We start from the raw sequence: 16,857 nt of genomic DNA on the forward strand, positions 1-16,857 counted from the left end.
GGGGGATCATTTCTGGCTTCTTTTTCTTTACTGCTATATATTATATGATTTATATAAACATTCGTTTTGCGGAAAGATAAGAGGTGATTTTGGCTGTGCTTGACGATGTTTCTCTTTTTAACAGTAGTGCTGACAATTTTAGGTTTTCCCTTCTTGCGTGTATTTTATTTTACTTGCTTATTCTTTCCATGCACACCCTCTTTTTTTTTTTCGATTCCCGTGTTACAATTAGATTTAGATCTATATTCTATTGAATTGTGGAAAGGTGAGTTTCTTGTCCAAATAATTGGAATAAAATATTTCAAAAATGCATAATTTCAATGCTCCTGTAACGTGTGCCCAGTACGAAATGTCCAGGTTTGTGATTATTTCTAAAGATTATGTTACCTATATACTATCTAATTCCTCTGCTCCTTCTAGTTACTTCCCACTCCTCCCAGCCCCGCACCAGTTCCGGGTGAAGTACTTCTACAGTAACATTATGTATGGCTTAATCACACGCCTTGCTGAAATAGTAGGCGGAGCTTCGTGGGAACAGCTTATTAGAGAGAACCTGTTTGAGCCACTGGGCATGGAGAACTCGACGTTTCTGACGGACGTGGACTGGAGTGGGAATAATGTGGCAACAGCGTACTCCTTCGAGAAAACAGGGGAGATAATCCGGGTGCCTCATGAATTCTCAAGGTAAGAAGAAGAACGTGACTTGTGTTCCGCTTTTATTCTAGATCTAAAATCTATATTTTAAAGGAAATTACGTTTGACTACCACTGCACTGTTGCCCCATTCGAAGATGAAGTTGAAGTGTTAAGTTCCCTAACAGGACAACAGTTAGCGTGAGAAATTGACAGGAAGTGGAAGACATGAAAACTTCGTTGAACATTATTTTGATTCGAAGTTCGAATCTTGAGCTTTCATTTATTGGCCAAATTTGAACCCAAATATTCCAGACATATCCCAAATCCAGAGCGCACATCTGAATTAGGGAATCATGATAAAAATAGTTTTAAAATCTTAGAAAAACACGCCAACCGTAATAACGGAACTCAGCAGGGCCTTGCGGTCAGCTAGTGCTAGTTGTACTGTAGAACATGGCTATAGCGGCGCTCGCTATAGCAGGACCATCCCTACATCGGGACCTTACCGGAATCCCCGTTTTTATTCCTATGATTGAGTAGGTGTTTTTCGGCACTGTCGACGTTTTCTTCCTATGTAAACTCAATTACTTATGCTTGGATATAACGGGGCAAGGAAAGTCCCGAACTCGGATACAGCGGGAGAGATCGAGCGAGCTCTAGCTTGGGGGGGGGGGGGGGCTGTAGGCGGGCTCCAAACAGGCAGTCGACGTTGCGATTGGCGGATCCAGGGATGAGTGAGGTGGGGCAGGCGGTAGGCCTAGAGAGAAATGGCGCAGAGAGAGAGAGATGGTGTGGAGAGACGTGTTGCGTGAACCACTCCAAACGTATGTAGATCTGTTAATAAAGTGTTATAGGCCTAGCGGCTAGGCCAAAAAGTAAAATAAGAGCAAAGCGTGTAGTGCGTGCTTCCTGGTTCATTGAATTGCGATCGTTGATGCTCAAGCATACGCACGTGTACACTTCACCAGTTCTACAGTAGGCCTACCGGTACGATAGACAGCACAAGCAACAAACCGAGGAAAAGATGGCTTCCAACAAAGACAAAAGGAAATGCTTTTCACTCGGATGGAAGGCCGAGATAATCAACAAAATTAACAAGAAAAGGAAGACTAATCCAAAGGGAAAATTGTTTTGATATGGAGGGATGTAATCATGTCTATTTTAAAGAAAATTTCCGGTAATCTCCCCTTTGCATTCCTATTATAGCGGGAACTCGCCTACAGCGGGATTTTTTTCTGGAACCAAAAGTCCCGATACATAGCCATGTTCTACTGTATTGAGCTGAGATAAAATGTTACCATCATTTGCATGGGTAGTATCAATGTCTCATACCAGGCGCTGGGCTCTTCTGGCGGGTTCCGGGGCAGTGATGACCACTGCTAACGACATGACACGTTGGATGCATTTCCACTTGTACGGAGGGGAGAATCCAGGCGGTCGGCAGGTCATGAAAGAGAAACACCTGGATGAGGTGCACGAACCTCGCTTTTTGATCACTCCGACTGTGAGCAAGGACACGCGGGTTCCTCGGTTCCCCGTCACTTCCAGCGAGGATGTTTACGCTCATGGATTTAGGAGAGGTTACTATCGAGGTATGTTTTATTATAATGATTGTGCTTGGTGTTATAGTTATAGTATGATAGGGCTATGATCGATGTATGTATAATGCTACATTGTGCTTGAAATGATAGTATTAGTATTGATAGCAAAGGATTCATTCGTTGTATTGTAAACTGTGTCTTAGGCTACCTGGCACAAGGAGAAGCTTCATGAATAGAGTAGGCTAGGTGCCCTGTAACTTAGTATAACTCATTGAAGACCAGACATTTTCGCATCGGGTAGGCCCATCAGATATAAAAATAAGGGTCATTCATTACACATGATGCGTTGCGCTTTCTGGTAGTAATGGTGGCTTTCTGGTAGTAATGGTGGCTTTCTGTCCGATTTAATATCATCACTTGTATCACTAATATCAGTTGTACATATATGTACTACTTTACCACAGAGTGCAGTTTACGTAGAACTGAATTCTACGGCTTGTGTGTGTGTGGGATTGGGGGGGGGGGCAGAGTTAAATGTGAGTGTCACGGTTTCAACATTTGGGACATTTAAAACGCTTTACAACATTGAACTAAGTACCCTTATAATGTACGTTTTGTCACAAGCCAAAGGTGTTGATTGAATTGCCTTCCTTCTTCCAACAACCCAGGTTATGAGAGGTTGACACACACTGGCTCAACTATCGGATACCGCGCCATGTTATCTTTGCTGCCCAAGCATAAAATCGGGGTGTTCACCGTCATGACTGGCAAGGACGACAGTTACAAGTACCGAGTGCCTCTCCACATGTATCTACTAGACAGGGCGTTGGGATTCCAGTCCTGGCTTAATAGTTCTACCATCTGCTCCTATCCAAAACCATGGAAAACAGCAAAGAAATCATCCCCGCCCCCTAAATTGGACGCGAGTCTCAAGTTGCAAAGAGACATTGAGGAATACGAGGTTTACTTTTGTGTAGTTACTGTAGTATCTGGTTAAAACTAAAGAGCGCCCAGTGTATGTGGGTGGGTGTATGCGTGTATGCGTGCGTGTGTGTGTGTGTGTGTGTGTGTGTGAGAGAGAGAGAGAGAGAGAGAGAGAGAGAGAGAGAGAGAGAGAGAGAGAGAGAGAGAGAGAGAGAGAGAGAGAGAGAGAGAGAGAGAGAGAGAGAGAGAGAGAGAGAGGGGGGGGATACATGAACTCAGTTCAAATCGAGGTCGAGCATAAGCACTGTCCTTCAGTCATTACATGTAGGCTTATCTTTTCAACAAAACAAAATAAATATTTGGTCTTTGTTGTACAAAGCATCCTGCTGAGTCACATATGTCTTGAATAGGCAAGGACCTGAAAAGTTCTATAAACAGCGTTCAAAGTCAAAGGCAGCACCGCAATCAAAAACTGTAGCAACTAAGACAGTAGATAGTTACTTGTAATTGTGTAGTCAAGGACTTGTGTTCCCAAAGCATCCTCATCTTTTGTGTCAGTCTGATATTAACGACAGTTATAGTGACTTTCTGTCCGATTTTATAACATGTGTACATATGTTATTGTAATACTACTACTACTACTACTACAGAGTACAGTCTACGTAGAACTGAATTCTGCAGGTTGGGGGCAGTTAGGTGTCATGGTTTAGGATACCGACGTAGCGACGCTTTACACTATTTACATGTCATGTTAGTGTGTTAGTCTATTCCCCCAGCCCCGGCCCATCCCAGTAGATCTATTACATGTTATTAACATTAGTATTCTTGTATTCTTGACTGCAATGCAACCTCCCCCCCCCCCCACTCCCAAGTTTTAGTATCAGTGAAAGTAAATGTCCGGTTCAAAACCATAACACATTTTATTGTACTTTCCACTTGAACAGGGCACCTACCACAACCCAGCCTATGGCTATCTAGAGATCAGCTACAACAAGACCTTGACTTCACTGGTCATGACCTTTGGCTGGGGCATCTGGCGCCTTTTCCCTCGACCAAAACTCAGTGGAGATAAGTTCTATGGAGACGGGTTGGACATCACAGTAGCATTCGACATTAGTCCTATTGAGTTCCTGGGCGCCTCCGACAACGAGACCCACATTGTGGCGGTGAAAGCCACCGCCTTTGAGCCCACAGTCCCACCGGTGTTTGAAAAGGTTGGCTTAACAAAACCTGGGAATTTCTCACCTGCCTTTGGCTGTTCATCACTGACATATGCTAGCTCATTCATTATGGTGATCTGGTTAATGACACTCCGAGTCCAAGGAGAGTTCTTCTAATTCCAACACTCGTCCTGACGCATCAGACACCATGAGCTGTTTATAATCAACCTAGCCTTGTACCGGTATTACTTTTGGAAAATGTATTTTTACTTTAATAAAAATATACAAACATTATATTACAGATTTATCCACACCAATTTATGCTACTGTCAGCGATGTTAGTCCCCACCTTTTTAATCTCATTCTCAGTTATTTTAATGCAGGTGCTTTACTTTCAATTTTTAGTTTGAGTAAAGTAAAAGATTTACGGCCCTTACAACACAAATAGGTCACAATCATCATATTATGAAAGCTGGAGAATAGAACTTAGAAGTGTTACTTGAGGGTAACTTACAAAGAAAAGGAGAGACAAGAATGATAGATGTTTGGAAAGCTGAGTTCATGACAAATCATACAAGGGTGCCCGCCAACTACTCACGTAGGTGTTTTATGCCATTAGTGGGTAACATCAGGAGTAGGCGGAGTGGGCGGAGTGGGCCATAGTTGCCAACAAAGCAGTCAAAAGTCTTACCAATGGAGGGGATCTCTGATTAAACATCAATCTGTAAAAGGACAAAGGCACCCCAGCTCTTTACGCAGCTTGAAGAGAGCACAAGTGACATAAGAACAATGTAATGGGAACAAGAGATTGAAAATCTATTAAGAATTCTACAGCAAAATAAGAGTCAGTTAGACTAGAGGAAAGAAATTTTGAGACAACCAGCCAGGCTCAATAAGAGCTTCAAGCCATGCAGACCAGGTTAGTAGAGGTCAACTATTTCTTCCATTTTCAAACCCTTGGTTTCAAGGATCAAGTATCCAGAATTCTTGAACAAGGCTGAAAAAAACGTAAGGGTCTTGGGGAAGCATGGTGCAAGTTAGAAACACCTCCGTCGTTGAAAGTCCACATAAATAGTTGGTTACTTTGGCAATATTGTTGATCAATTCCTCTATCTAAATCTGGGGGGGGGAAAAAAACAACTATGGTCAACAACCCCAAAGGAAATTGACACAATGTAAAAAAAAACAAAAAAAAAACATTGAAAGCTGAGGTCATGACAACTTTTTCAAACAACAATGGAAAGTTTAATGAAAATGTATCATTATTATGGTATGAAGTAAAGACAAATCAGGCGATTTTGAACATTGTAATTTACATTGCACTCCTTGAAACACTAAAAGTGAGCAACCCAGAAGCCAAATAATAACTTGAACAGTTCAACTAAAATGAGTCATGTACACAAAAAGGAAATATTGCAATGAAAGAAAAATGAGTAGGCTACCATAACTCCGTTTTTTAAACGGGTCAGATGGATTTACTCATTTTACTCTTGATACAGCAACCACATATCTGAGAACACATTATTCTTGTTTAGCCCTTTGAGCCAATACGCCGGTGGCACATATGCCTAATCACAGGTACAGCAGTGAATGAGACCCTATCCCCACACCAGCCCCCCTGGGACAAAACGTGTGAGGGAAACGGTGTTTATTAGACAGGACGTTACAGATTATTTTGAAGATCTTTCTGAACTTGATGCTGGTAATGACGAAGACTATCATGGGTGGGATATAGAATGTGATTCTGATGATCACATGAATGTTAGTAATATATCGCTCAGGAGCTCAGGCAGAGGGGTATAGTAGCATCAGCAGGTCAGGGCTCAAAGGGTTAAACAGACTCTTCAACTCATCTTACTGGGTGTTTCAGATTCATCCAAGAGCAAAAGTAAGGATATCAAAATATCTTTAAAAGTTTAAGATATACTTAAACTCCATGACTGAACCACTCCAAAGCAACTTTACAACATACATGACTTAGGGGTTGTGAAATAAAGGGCATCTTCAGTATACTTTAAACAATGTAGAGTAACATACGGATGTGGAGTCATGTCAGAACACTAATGGCTTCCTAATCTAATGGTGTGTACAACATGACACTTCAGTTTTGAAAAAAATACACTAATCCATGCAGATGTTTGGAGGGCGCCACTGGTAGGTAGGTACTACTTCTTTACTTTCCCTCTGTTGTTTCTGTCTGTCTGACTTACTTTTTCCCAGCATTAAATGACCAGTGTCAAAGTACTTCTCTTTACCTAAACAAACACTAGTCTATCAGGAGTCAAATACAATCGAACCCTGTTATACAGAGCATTAAGTTGGAAGTACAGCAGGGCCAGTGGTATAATGGGATAGCAACAATTGTCATCATGACTGGTGGTAGACTGGTAGAGGAGAGAGACAAGCAACAAACCGTGGCTAGTCTTGTCTCATCTTGATCTGTCTTGAGCGATTGCCATGCACAGGGGAATAAACCAAACATGTTGCAACCAATTACATGTTCATCTCCCCCTAACCTTTATCTAAAATCAAATTTCATGAGGTTGGACAATAGAGATGGACACTGGAAGGTTATGTTCTCTATGTACTGACAGATTTTGTTCTCACTGAGTTTCTAACACAGCTTTTTTCAACATTTGATGTTTTTAACAAATACTTTGAAAAAACAAATCACATGTACACCAAATTCTAGACAGCCCCAAGGGAATTGTATGCTCTTTGGCCTTGAGTGATACTCATTAAAAAGATAAACAGCAGTCCGTACAAGTAGAAACTAATACATGGATCTACATTATACAAATCATTCTGACTATAAAAATATCTATTACTATTCTGCATAAAAACAACTTCAGATCACATCCCAATTTGATATCCAACTAACATTTATACTCAGCCTCCATAGATCCTCATTGAGCAATTACCAAATGATATTTGTCACTTGCTGCAAGATGTTTTGTCAGAACTAAAATTGATGAAGTTGCTCAGAAAAAACAAAGAACTGACTGACAAAACACAGAACAGGAAACACTTAAAGCAGGTTTAACGAGGGAATATTGAACAAATTTGTAGGTATACATGACATAATGCAATAGAAGTTGACACGAGAAGTCTACAAATCGTACTGCTTTGGAGTTTTGATTCTACGTGTACGAGTGGAGGCTATTGTAGGCAGTACAGGTTTGGAAGTGGCTGTGTAGGAGGATATGGTGGTCTTGCTGGCTCTGGTAGCTCCCGAACTAGACTGACTCGGGTTTGGTGATGATGACGTCGATGAAACTGCAGAAGAACTTGACGGCGACGGTGCAGACAAGCGACTCATGGCCTTTGATAAGGGGCTGGGTGAGTCTTGTCCTCCCTGACTCGGTGAAGACAGGATGGAGGAACCACGACGCTGATCACCAAGAGTAATTGGACTTGACTCAAGAAGCGAGGTCACTTGTCCAAGAGTCTCAGAGGTAGTGGCTATCACCATCTGAGGGGAGCCAGGCTTGCTGCTTCCATGGGACAACAAAGTGTGAGATGATGGGCTCTTGTACTGCAGGACTATCTGGCCTGGAGAGTAACTTGCTTTGCTAGCTGGTGTCATCACCAGTGTGGACAAAGTGGACGTAGAACTTCTACTTGGACTCTGCTCTGTTGACTGAGAGAGCTTTTTCTCTGATTCTGATTTGGAGAATGAAGAAACGACAGAGGTCGAGTCTACTTGCTTAGTGCTGGAAGCCAGATCATGAAGATGAAGGATTTGTTGCTGTAAGATACGCTGTTTTGCATCAACATCTGTTTGGTCTTTGGTAAACGTCACAACAGTAGCTGCTGAGTCTTTTCTCGACGGAGCCAGTTGAAGAGTGATGAGCCCAGAAGGGGAATTGATAGTAGATAGAAACTGTGTTGTCGGAGTCACTGTGAGACCTCTGTGGGATATTGGTGTGAGATTTTTACTCGAGTCTGTAGAGGGAAGAAGCTGTAGGGATCTGGCTGTTGATGTTGTAGTGTGAGTGGATGGTGTCAAACTCTCTAGAGGCGTCTGCTGCTGAGCTAACAATGACTGACCTGAAGGAACTTCAGGGCTACCTACTTGTCCTCCGAGTAGCGCCCTTTCTGGAGATGTGCCAGATAAGCCTTGCAGCTGTTTGCTGAGAGGAATGAGGGAAACTTTCGGAGGAGAATTCAGTTTCAGGACGTTCGAGCTGCTGCTGGAGGCAATCTGGCCGAGGTCAATGCTGACAGTTCCAGGGGCTGGAACATTGCCAGGTGGGCTCTCCTTCATGGATACAGAGTCGTTGCCCATGTTGAAAATAGATGCCCCCGGCGAAGTGTGGACTGAGCTACTTACTGACACAGAGGTAGAGCCAGAACAACTTGGAACAGGGCTTGAAAATGTGGACAGTGGAGGTGTACATGATGAGGTTAAAGATGAAGATACAGACGACGTGTTCCCTGCCGAGACTTGGAGAAGCTGACTAGGTGCAGATGAGCTGCTGGAAGCTGTGGTCGTTGAGGAGGTCACAGGAGATGAAGCAAGTAGATGTTGGATCTGAGAGGTACCCATTAGACTGTCTCCTAACTTCACCCCAGAGGAGGTTTTCAGCACTTTACTGGCCATGCTGAATGACAGAGGGATTGAGAAAGGCTCAGACGTTGGTCCCGCTCTTATCAGAATTTGCGGTTGCTGTTTGGGGCCAGATGTATTGAGGGTGTCCACAGTGTTGGTCAAAGAGGCATTTAGCTCTGCAGATTTAATTAAACTCGTGTTTCTTAACAAAGCTGAGCTAGCTAAAAACCTTGACAGACCCGAGGCTGCTGAAGAGGAGGAAGCTGAGCCCGATACTGAAGAAGCTGGAGTCTGTGATTGAGCTGAGTTGGTTGTCGGTGCTGAGGTTGAGATAACCTTGGCAGGGGAAAGAGTGGACACAGTGTTACTGCTTCTGCTCAGACTTGTTCTGATACTCTGGAGAAGATTTGACAGCTCTGGAGCAGAGGCAATGGCAGCCGCCTCACTGACAGATGACACTGCTGCTGTGCTGGTCGTGGTGGTCTCCCCTGGAACAGATGTCGTGGGAGAAGACGGAAAACTCAGATGGAGCAAGGGCTTTTTGCCAAAAACTGCAGGATCTCCTCCAGACTTAGACGCTTTCTTCTTCGGGGATGCCCTTTTGGCTGACGAGAGAAAACAAAATTCTTTGGCTATATGCATATATGTAAGAAAAACAAGTCAAAATAAGTCAAGACATCCTATCAAAACAATTTAACTTTATTCCTGTTTTGAGACAATTCAATTTGGTTCAAGCAAAGGATTTTAATTTTAAAAACTATGAACAAGATGTCTTTCACAAGAACAACTCAACGTTTACTTTACCTTTATTACAAGAAATATGTTTTGAGCACGAACAGAATGTTTTGAGCTTTTAAATAGAAAATGGATTGTGTTTGGATTATTCTTCTGCACATACTTTAGAACATATCAATGTAGCAAGCTCGGTCAGAGGAGAATAAATCTGCTGTTCATTGTAGAAACAAATTTTCAAGTGCAACAGTATTCTTGTGAAGTGCACTGAAATTTGAACTTTTAATAAATGTGAGGACAAAATAAGACCAGGAATGAAATCCAGACATCTGAAAGCTATAACTGTAACACGGTTGACCAATCTGACTGGTCAATCAGATCAATGATTCTTTAATCCCATCAGACCGTATTCATGGTACACCGGAAATGCATGAATCGCCAACTATGCTGGATTCCTGGTATACAGGTAATTGAGAGTTATCAGAAAATCATGTCACAGTCTGCCAATCAGCTCTTAACTTCACATATAGCGCAGGAATTGATTATAAATTGAAAAAGGTGGACTCCATGCGGTTGAACTGCAGTGTTATTTTTTCAATGAAATATTGCATTTTAACTCATTCGCTACGCCGAGCCGTGGGGGGCAGCGCGGCTAAAGTGCCATCAGTACGCTAAGCCGCCCCCGGCGGCTCGAGAACCGATCTTCAATTTTAGCTTAGATTCTATTCCAATCCACATATCCATGTTAAAATAAAGGTCATAATACAATGTTGACTTCCGGGTCAAGCATTTCCACTGAAAATCGGAAATTTAGATTCAGTTTTGAAACGCGATTTCGTAGTTTATTCCACTTTGTTTTATCGCAATGCCAAAATTATAGTCCGGACACCAGTCTTAGTAATTTTACACAACAAAAACTATCATTATTTTGCCGACTAAAGAAATGTAGGATTCTTTTTTATAATATTGCTACGACTGGACTCATATTGATGTGCACTGTTATTGAGAAATCAATATTTTTGAGTGCTAGATCTAGATGTAGATCTCGAATCTAGATCTAAATTGTCAAAATATTTTTTTCTCCCAAAATCACTACTTTTTGATGAAATTACATAAAAAATGCCACTCAAGACATGTATAGGTTTATTCAAAATGCAATCCTGAATAATTCCATATAAGATACGAGTGGGTTTTTTCTGTTTGTGATCGTTTTTCAAGATTATAAAAAGTTTAATTGTTTTTTCAATATATCCGATGTTATGTTCAAAATGTACAAATATTATGGAATATAGGTAAATAACTGCAAACTTTTCAACATTTTCCAGTTCTATATATTCATTTATGGTTATTTTGATATATCATTTGACCAGGTGTAAACATATTTTTTGAGTTTCACCAAAGATTATTAATTTTTTATTTTCAAATTATATCCGCATCCAATCAAAATTGTGTTTCATAATCGTCTCTTACAGGAACCAACGTTGAAAAATACAAAAATAAACATTACAGATGTATTCTACAAACCATACTGAAAATATTGGTATAAAATACGTTGATATTTATTCGAATTTGTGGCCCCAAAGACCTTTTAACTGCGCACTAGTCATCATCTCATTCGCCCTCCCGAAAAAAAAATTCGTCTGCAAGCCGAAAATAATATGTAGCGAATGAGTTAAAAATCACAATGCCAGGTGCTGATGAACAAAGCGCTTTGACAGGAAAGAGGGCTAGGTCTCAACAGTTTACCACACAGGAAGTGCTTGAAAATGTTTCTGATTAAGAACGGGACCTTGATCAGGACTATAAGAGCAACACTAGTAGCGCTGATGAAAGCATTGATAGTTGCTGTGATGAGGATTCAGTTTCAAATTCACATGGAATTATATCTAAACCTGGATCCAGCACTGGAAGAAGGAGGTGCGGCCCTGTAAGAGCTTGGTAGGGGTGATGATCACTGATCATAAGGATCCACAATGGACTTATCACTTTACTGAGTAATCTATCCTCAATTTCAATGTCAACAAAGAATAATTAAGCACAATGAACATGCCGGAGAGAATGACAAGGGACAATGATCCTCTAAAGTTTCTCAGTTTGATTGCCGATGCAGAGTTCTGGACACAACTTATTGAAACGACAAATCTTCATGCACATCAAGGATGAGGGACAGGCCAAATGCTTATCATGCAAAATCATTCCAGGATGTAACTGAATCAGAGATGAAGGCTTTGTGGGCATGCATATATTAACATAAAATATTTGTGCACAAAACCCAACTATGGTGCAGATTTCATCAGCTTTACTCCAGGGTTCTGCATGTCGGGGGATTACTTTCTTTCCCTGTATTCTTTTCCACATAAAATTGACGAGGAAGATGAGTCAATTGATCAAACTGGCATGTACAAAGTCAAGTCCATGCTGGACAGTTTTCTTGTAAAGTTTAAACTATAATAATAAATGACATTTATATAGTGCTCAACCCCAATTAAAGTACACAGGCTCTGAGCGCTTTACAATACAGTACAAACTTACAACAGTAACATAAAATGTTGTGTTCTGACTAAAAGAAAATCACTCCAAATATTAATCTTATTGACTTTTATCTAATCATTTCGCCACCATTATAGACCAGTCAAGCATCCAAGTATGGGCAACAGGATGATCCCAACAAAGCAAACGACTAGCAACAAAGCAGTACATCAAGTTAAGCTCACTAAATGGGCACTTAAGTCTTTTCTGTTGTATGAAGAGGAAGAGTGCTTGTGTAGTCAGTGCCAAGATATATATACGGCAAGTGCAGAAATTGTCGACACAACAATGAGTGACACTGGAAACACCATCGTTCATCTAGTGATGTCATGTGGCCTCAATAACAAATGTTTTTGTGATGGACCATAATTATAATTCTGTTGTTCTGGCTAAATATGCACTGAATGAGCTCGGTACTGGAGTAGAAAGGACCATTATCCTCATCATGACTAACAATTTAAGAACTTCCCAAAATCCCTGAAAAAACCAAAAGAACCCAACTTAAATCAGGGGAAAGCTGATATCTGTATCAAGACCGTATTACATGCATGGGGTGGCAGGACAAAAGACCCATACACATATTTATATATCAAACTGCCATGATCCAGAAATAACTGAAATTGCTTCAAGAAGAAACAAAGATGGGACAGTTCAAGAAATGAGCATGCCAATACTCGTCAAAGATAACAATATATCTCTACATGGGTGCTTGTGATAATAACAACCAAATCAAATGACTGCATAGAAGTCAAGAAGTACTACAGATGGCCATGGCAACTCTTTGTGAAGTTTTTTAAAAATATGTGCCTGTTCCAATGCTTACGTCCTATGCAGGCAAGATTACAAGCAGATTTCAAGAAGCCCATATACTTCACAAGATACATTAAAAAATTTGCCTAGCCTTGCTGCAGAACATCGTTCAACAACCATCCTGCACATTCGCAAAGAGCCCTGCCCTTCCAATGGGCGTCATTTCCCCTAATGTTCCTGCTAATACAAAAAAACTTAATGATTCAAAAGGCAAAACCCAGGAGTAGCCTGTAAGGCCAGTGAAACCGGTAAAAAAACTGTACAGTGATCTGCACTTGGTGTATGTAAAAAGTATCTTTTTGTCAAGTGCGATTCACAATGTTGAATCCACTGGCATACAAAGGAAGAATACTGGCGTTAGTTCAAAGGTAGGCCTCTTATCTGTATTTTGACCAAATTTCATGTGTTCCTGCTCACTTATTTGCTCATACTAACCACTTTCATGATTTATATATGCATTCTGGCACATCTTTTGCTCAGGAGGCTAGATATTGAGAGAAGTTAGGGTCAGCGGGGCAGGTCTGACAGGGTTGGGACATACTTTCAAATTCAATATATGATTTCATTAGGTAATGCTTGCTTTTTTTTAAAACTCTGATTATTCTAACTTGATCATGGGGACAAATATCTCATCTTTTCATGACTCTAGATCATCTGAATCTTAAGTACAGACTATTGTATGGTGCATTCTTCAGTAAGTCGTTATGGGAGGAAAGCCAGCAAAGCATCTCTGTAATAAATAGACATAGAAGATCTTGAGCCCTGACTGCCGTTATCTGTGTAGCCACTGGAAAACAGGTCTATGGGGAGGAGGGGGGAGAGATAAACAAAAACAAAGAAAACACGAAATGAGGATCAACGAGGTTTTCAAGTAGAGATAGTAGAGATAAGCAAGAAAAGACAAAGCCTGAATAGACATCAATGGAAGTGAGAAGCGCTGAAAGGTGATGTATATGTGAAAAATGAGATTTTAAAAGTTGCAAAAAGAAAACTACATAAACAGTTGCCGAAAATATTTAGAGTTTCACTGAAAAAACATGCTGTGTATTTATAAGAACCTTATAGGACAAAAGCAAATGAGTATAGCTTTACGAAGCGACAGATTTGCTGAGGGAGGCTGTGCAGGTGATTATTTACCAATTTTTCCAGGTGCTGACACAGATACCTGACCACTCAACATGCTGGTAGACGAGCTCGACAAGGCCAAAGCCTTCGCAACTTTGAGAGATGACTGAAATAGTTTGACACAATCAGTCAGTAGCCCGAAAATAAAAAATACACTCTAAAAACCTCTTTCATGTTGGTGGATTGTGTATTGATAAAGTATATGCACAACAATATTTTAAAAATCTTGTCAATAACAACTATCTTTATAATTTTTTTGTTAAAATCAGCATATATGGAGATAACTTAAATCTTCTTATAATACAGATGCTTCAAACGAAAAAAGAGATTCCACAATATCATCATACAATTTTTTTGTTAAATACGTATTATCATCAAACGCAATCTTTTGAAACATTTGAGCCTTGCAATTGTATAGTATCAAAACATACAATAACTATTGATGTATGATCTCACTGATAAAAGAAGAATTCATATCACATCGAAATGGATTTCTTTTAATTATTAGAGTGACATAACAAAGACAAAATGGAGTCTCAAATTTTAAATGAGTTAAAAAATATACTAAATCACTTGATCACGAATCATATTTACCCCTAAAAGCACACATATATGTGTGTGAGCCATGGTGGTCGAATTAGGCGCTCATAAACTTTTAAGAATGGAGAAATCAGTACTTTACAAACTGTTGGCCGATTTTTATTTATTTATTTATGGCACAGAAACCTCCATCCACTAAACAACACATTTTACTGCGGATGCTACTGACAAATGTTTATAGCCAAAATTTATGTTGTTTTGTAAAACGAGTATAAGTATTCATCTGTAAAAGCCACCAAACTGTGGCAGCCATTTTCTCGCCTTTTTCACCTGAAACAACAGGTAACCCTGTCTTCTTAAATAGCATATTATATCTCCACTTCTATGCAAAATAGACTAATACTTTTAGTCACCATATTCAAGAAAAGTTAACAAGCTTTAACTTGATAGCAATTACTCCATATGCCTCAAAATTGATGAGCACCTGATTCCATTATGCTGTGACATGTGCATTCCTGCAACATTCCTTCCTCCAACCACACTGAATGGGGATTCCTATAAAGATCCTCTCATTTCTAAAAATGTATTTCTAAACACTTCTATAACATACAGGAAACGAGGGAACTTAATTTTGTATAAAATTGTATTTCACTGCAAAAGAAAGAGAAACAAAATTTGACCAACTTAAGCATTATCTTTCTTTCTTCAAAAATTTAGAAAAAACACCCAAACAAATAGAAAAAAATGAACAGTTAAATATAAAACACTGCAACGGGCAGCAGACCATACCACCAATTTAACCAGTTGCTAAAGGTGCTGCGTAGTTGAGTAAAAAGAAACAGGTTCATGATGAGTCTCAGTTACAAGGAAGGAGAAAAAAAAAGCGAAGAAAAGACAGCTGAAACCCTTGAGCACCATAGAACAGAACCAATCACAAGGAATAAAGACTGTTTATTCCTATTTTTCCTTTTTTTTTTTTTTAAGCTCTACATAGATCTCCATGAAAATAAAATGTCTTGCCACCAGACTGAATGAAGCTTCAGTGGGAGAAAAGTATGCTGTAAAATCAATAGATAAAGACAAGATCCTGTGCTGATTACAAATTTCCCACGATATGAACATCTTCAAAGTAAGAAAAGAGCACATTTTAGGTCTCATATTACAGAATGAAAAGTAAGGGCACAAATTAACCCACTCAGTACCATAACAGCCGTAGCCGGCCGCTTCCGTTTCATAAGTCTAGTACCATTACGGCCGTAGCCGGCCGCGCGCTAGTAACGTTGTTTCTAGGGAAGTGTACACGCTTGGTAACCATCGTATTTAACCCGCATTTCGACCAAGCAGAAAATAGATAATCATTCTCTTCTTGAGAGCAGCAGGGACATAACTCTGGAAATTTTAGTTGGACTAAATTCAATGTAAACAAACCATTTCACACGGGTCGCGCAAGCTAAGATCGAGCGTTCTTCGCAAGCCGCAGGCATTGCGTTCAGACTGATTTAGGCGAACTTTTGGATAATTTTAATGAAAATATCAGTGCTGGGGGAGAAAACCCACAGAATGGTAGCAATTGAAGTGAAAGTGACATTGATGGTGATCTAATTGTGCCTTTGGGGGGTGATTCGGACAATGAGAATGAGGTCAATGAGGAGCATGACTAGATCTAGATCTACAACTCGGCTGATTTTATCTTCAATTATGAAATACAGTCAACACACACAGTAAACAAGTAATTTAAAAATTAAAATTTATTCATTTGTGAAGAACTTGTTTCAAGATTTTTTTTTATCAATGGATTGGTTTTTTTATAATGATTTTTTTAAAATACCCACTACATCACAAACACGGATTTATTCCCCTTTGCGTGGTCCTGAGCCATCTTCCCACTGGAAATCCAGTGGTACTGAGTGGGTTAAAGGTGTTGAGCATTTTCTAGAATTTAAGATCTAATACAGCCTATTTCTTTCCTATTACACATATTAGGAAATAGACACACCTGAATAAATTTTTCGGCCATCATAAAAGCCACTAATACGCTGTTCTGGTTGTCTTTTGACTTGTGAGGTTTTCTGTATTTGATAAGGTTCACACACAGACTTTACCTGCTTTGCTATGTTCCCAATAGTCTGTGAGCTAACAGTTGTCGCCAAATCCTTTTGTTTTCTTTTCCGTGGTTTTTTAACTGGCTCTGGCTCTTCCATGGGCTCTGACTGGAGGTTAACTTGACATAATATGCTTCCCAGGAAGTCAAAAACCTCATCCTGTTCAACAAAACATTCGTAAGGACAGTGACTACATAGGGTGAAGTC

The 16,857-nt window shown here is 40.1% G+C and overlaps 2 protein-coding genes across 4 annotated transcripts in view; one reads left to right on the forward strand and one right to left on the reverse strand.

Moving 5' to 3' along the window:
* Positions 1–4,554, forward strand: part of LOC101857757 (protein flp) — a gene marked incomplete at its 5' end in the record, with an annotated part of 8,864 nt that extends 4,310 nt beyond the window's left edge. Inside the window, 4 exon segments of the mRNA XM_005089451.2 lie at positions 421–684; positions 1,971–2,227; positions 2,845–3,137; positions 4,045–4,554. Coding sequence (XP_005089508.2) covers positions 421–684; positions 1,971–2,227; positions 2,845–3,137; positions 4,045–4,437 — 1,207 coding nt within the window.
* Positions 4,555–5,479: 925 nt separating this feature from the next.
* LOC101858144 (KAT8 regulatory NSL complex subunit 3) overlaps positions 5,480–16,857 on the reverse strand; it is a 30,366-nt gene continuing 18,988 nt past the window's right edge. For all 3 annotated transcript variants that reach the window (XM_005089452.3, XM_005089453.3, XM_035969041.1), the window contains 3 exons: positions 16,651–16,809; positions 14,021–14,114; positions 5,480–9,417 (listed from right to left, as the gene is read on the reverse strand). In XM_005089452.3, coding sequence (XP_005089509.1) covers positions 7,370–9,417; positions 14,021–14,114; positions 16,651–16,809 — 2,301 coding nt within the window. In that variant the 3' untranslated portion in view covers positions 5,480–7,369. The remainder of the gene's footprint in view (positions 9,418–14,020; positions 14,115–16,650; positions 16,810–16,857) is intronic.

Source organism: Aplysia californica, unplaced genomic scaffold (assembly GCF_000002075.1).
Source record: "Aplysia californica isolate F4 #8 unplaced genomic scaffold, AplCal3.0 scaffold00006, whole genome shotgun sequence".
NCBI classification, from domain to species: Eukaryota; Metazoa; Mollusca; class Gastropoda; order Aplysiida; family Aplysiidae; genus Aplysia; species Aplysia californica.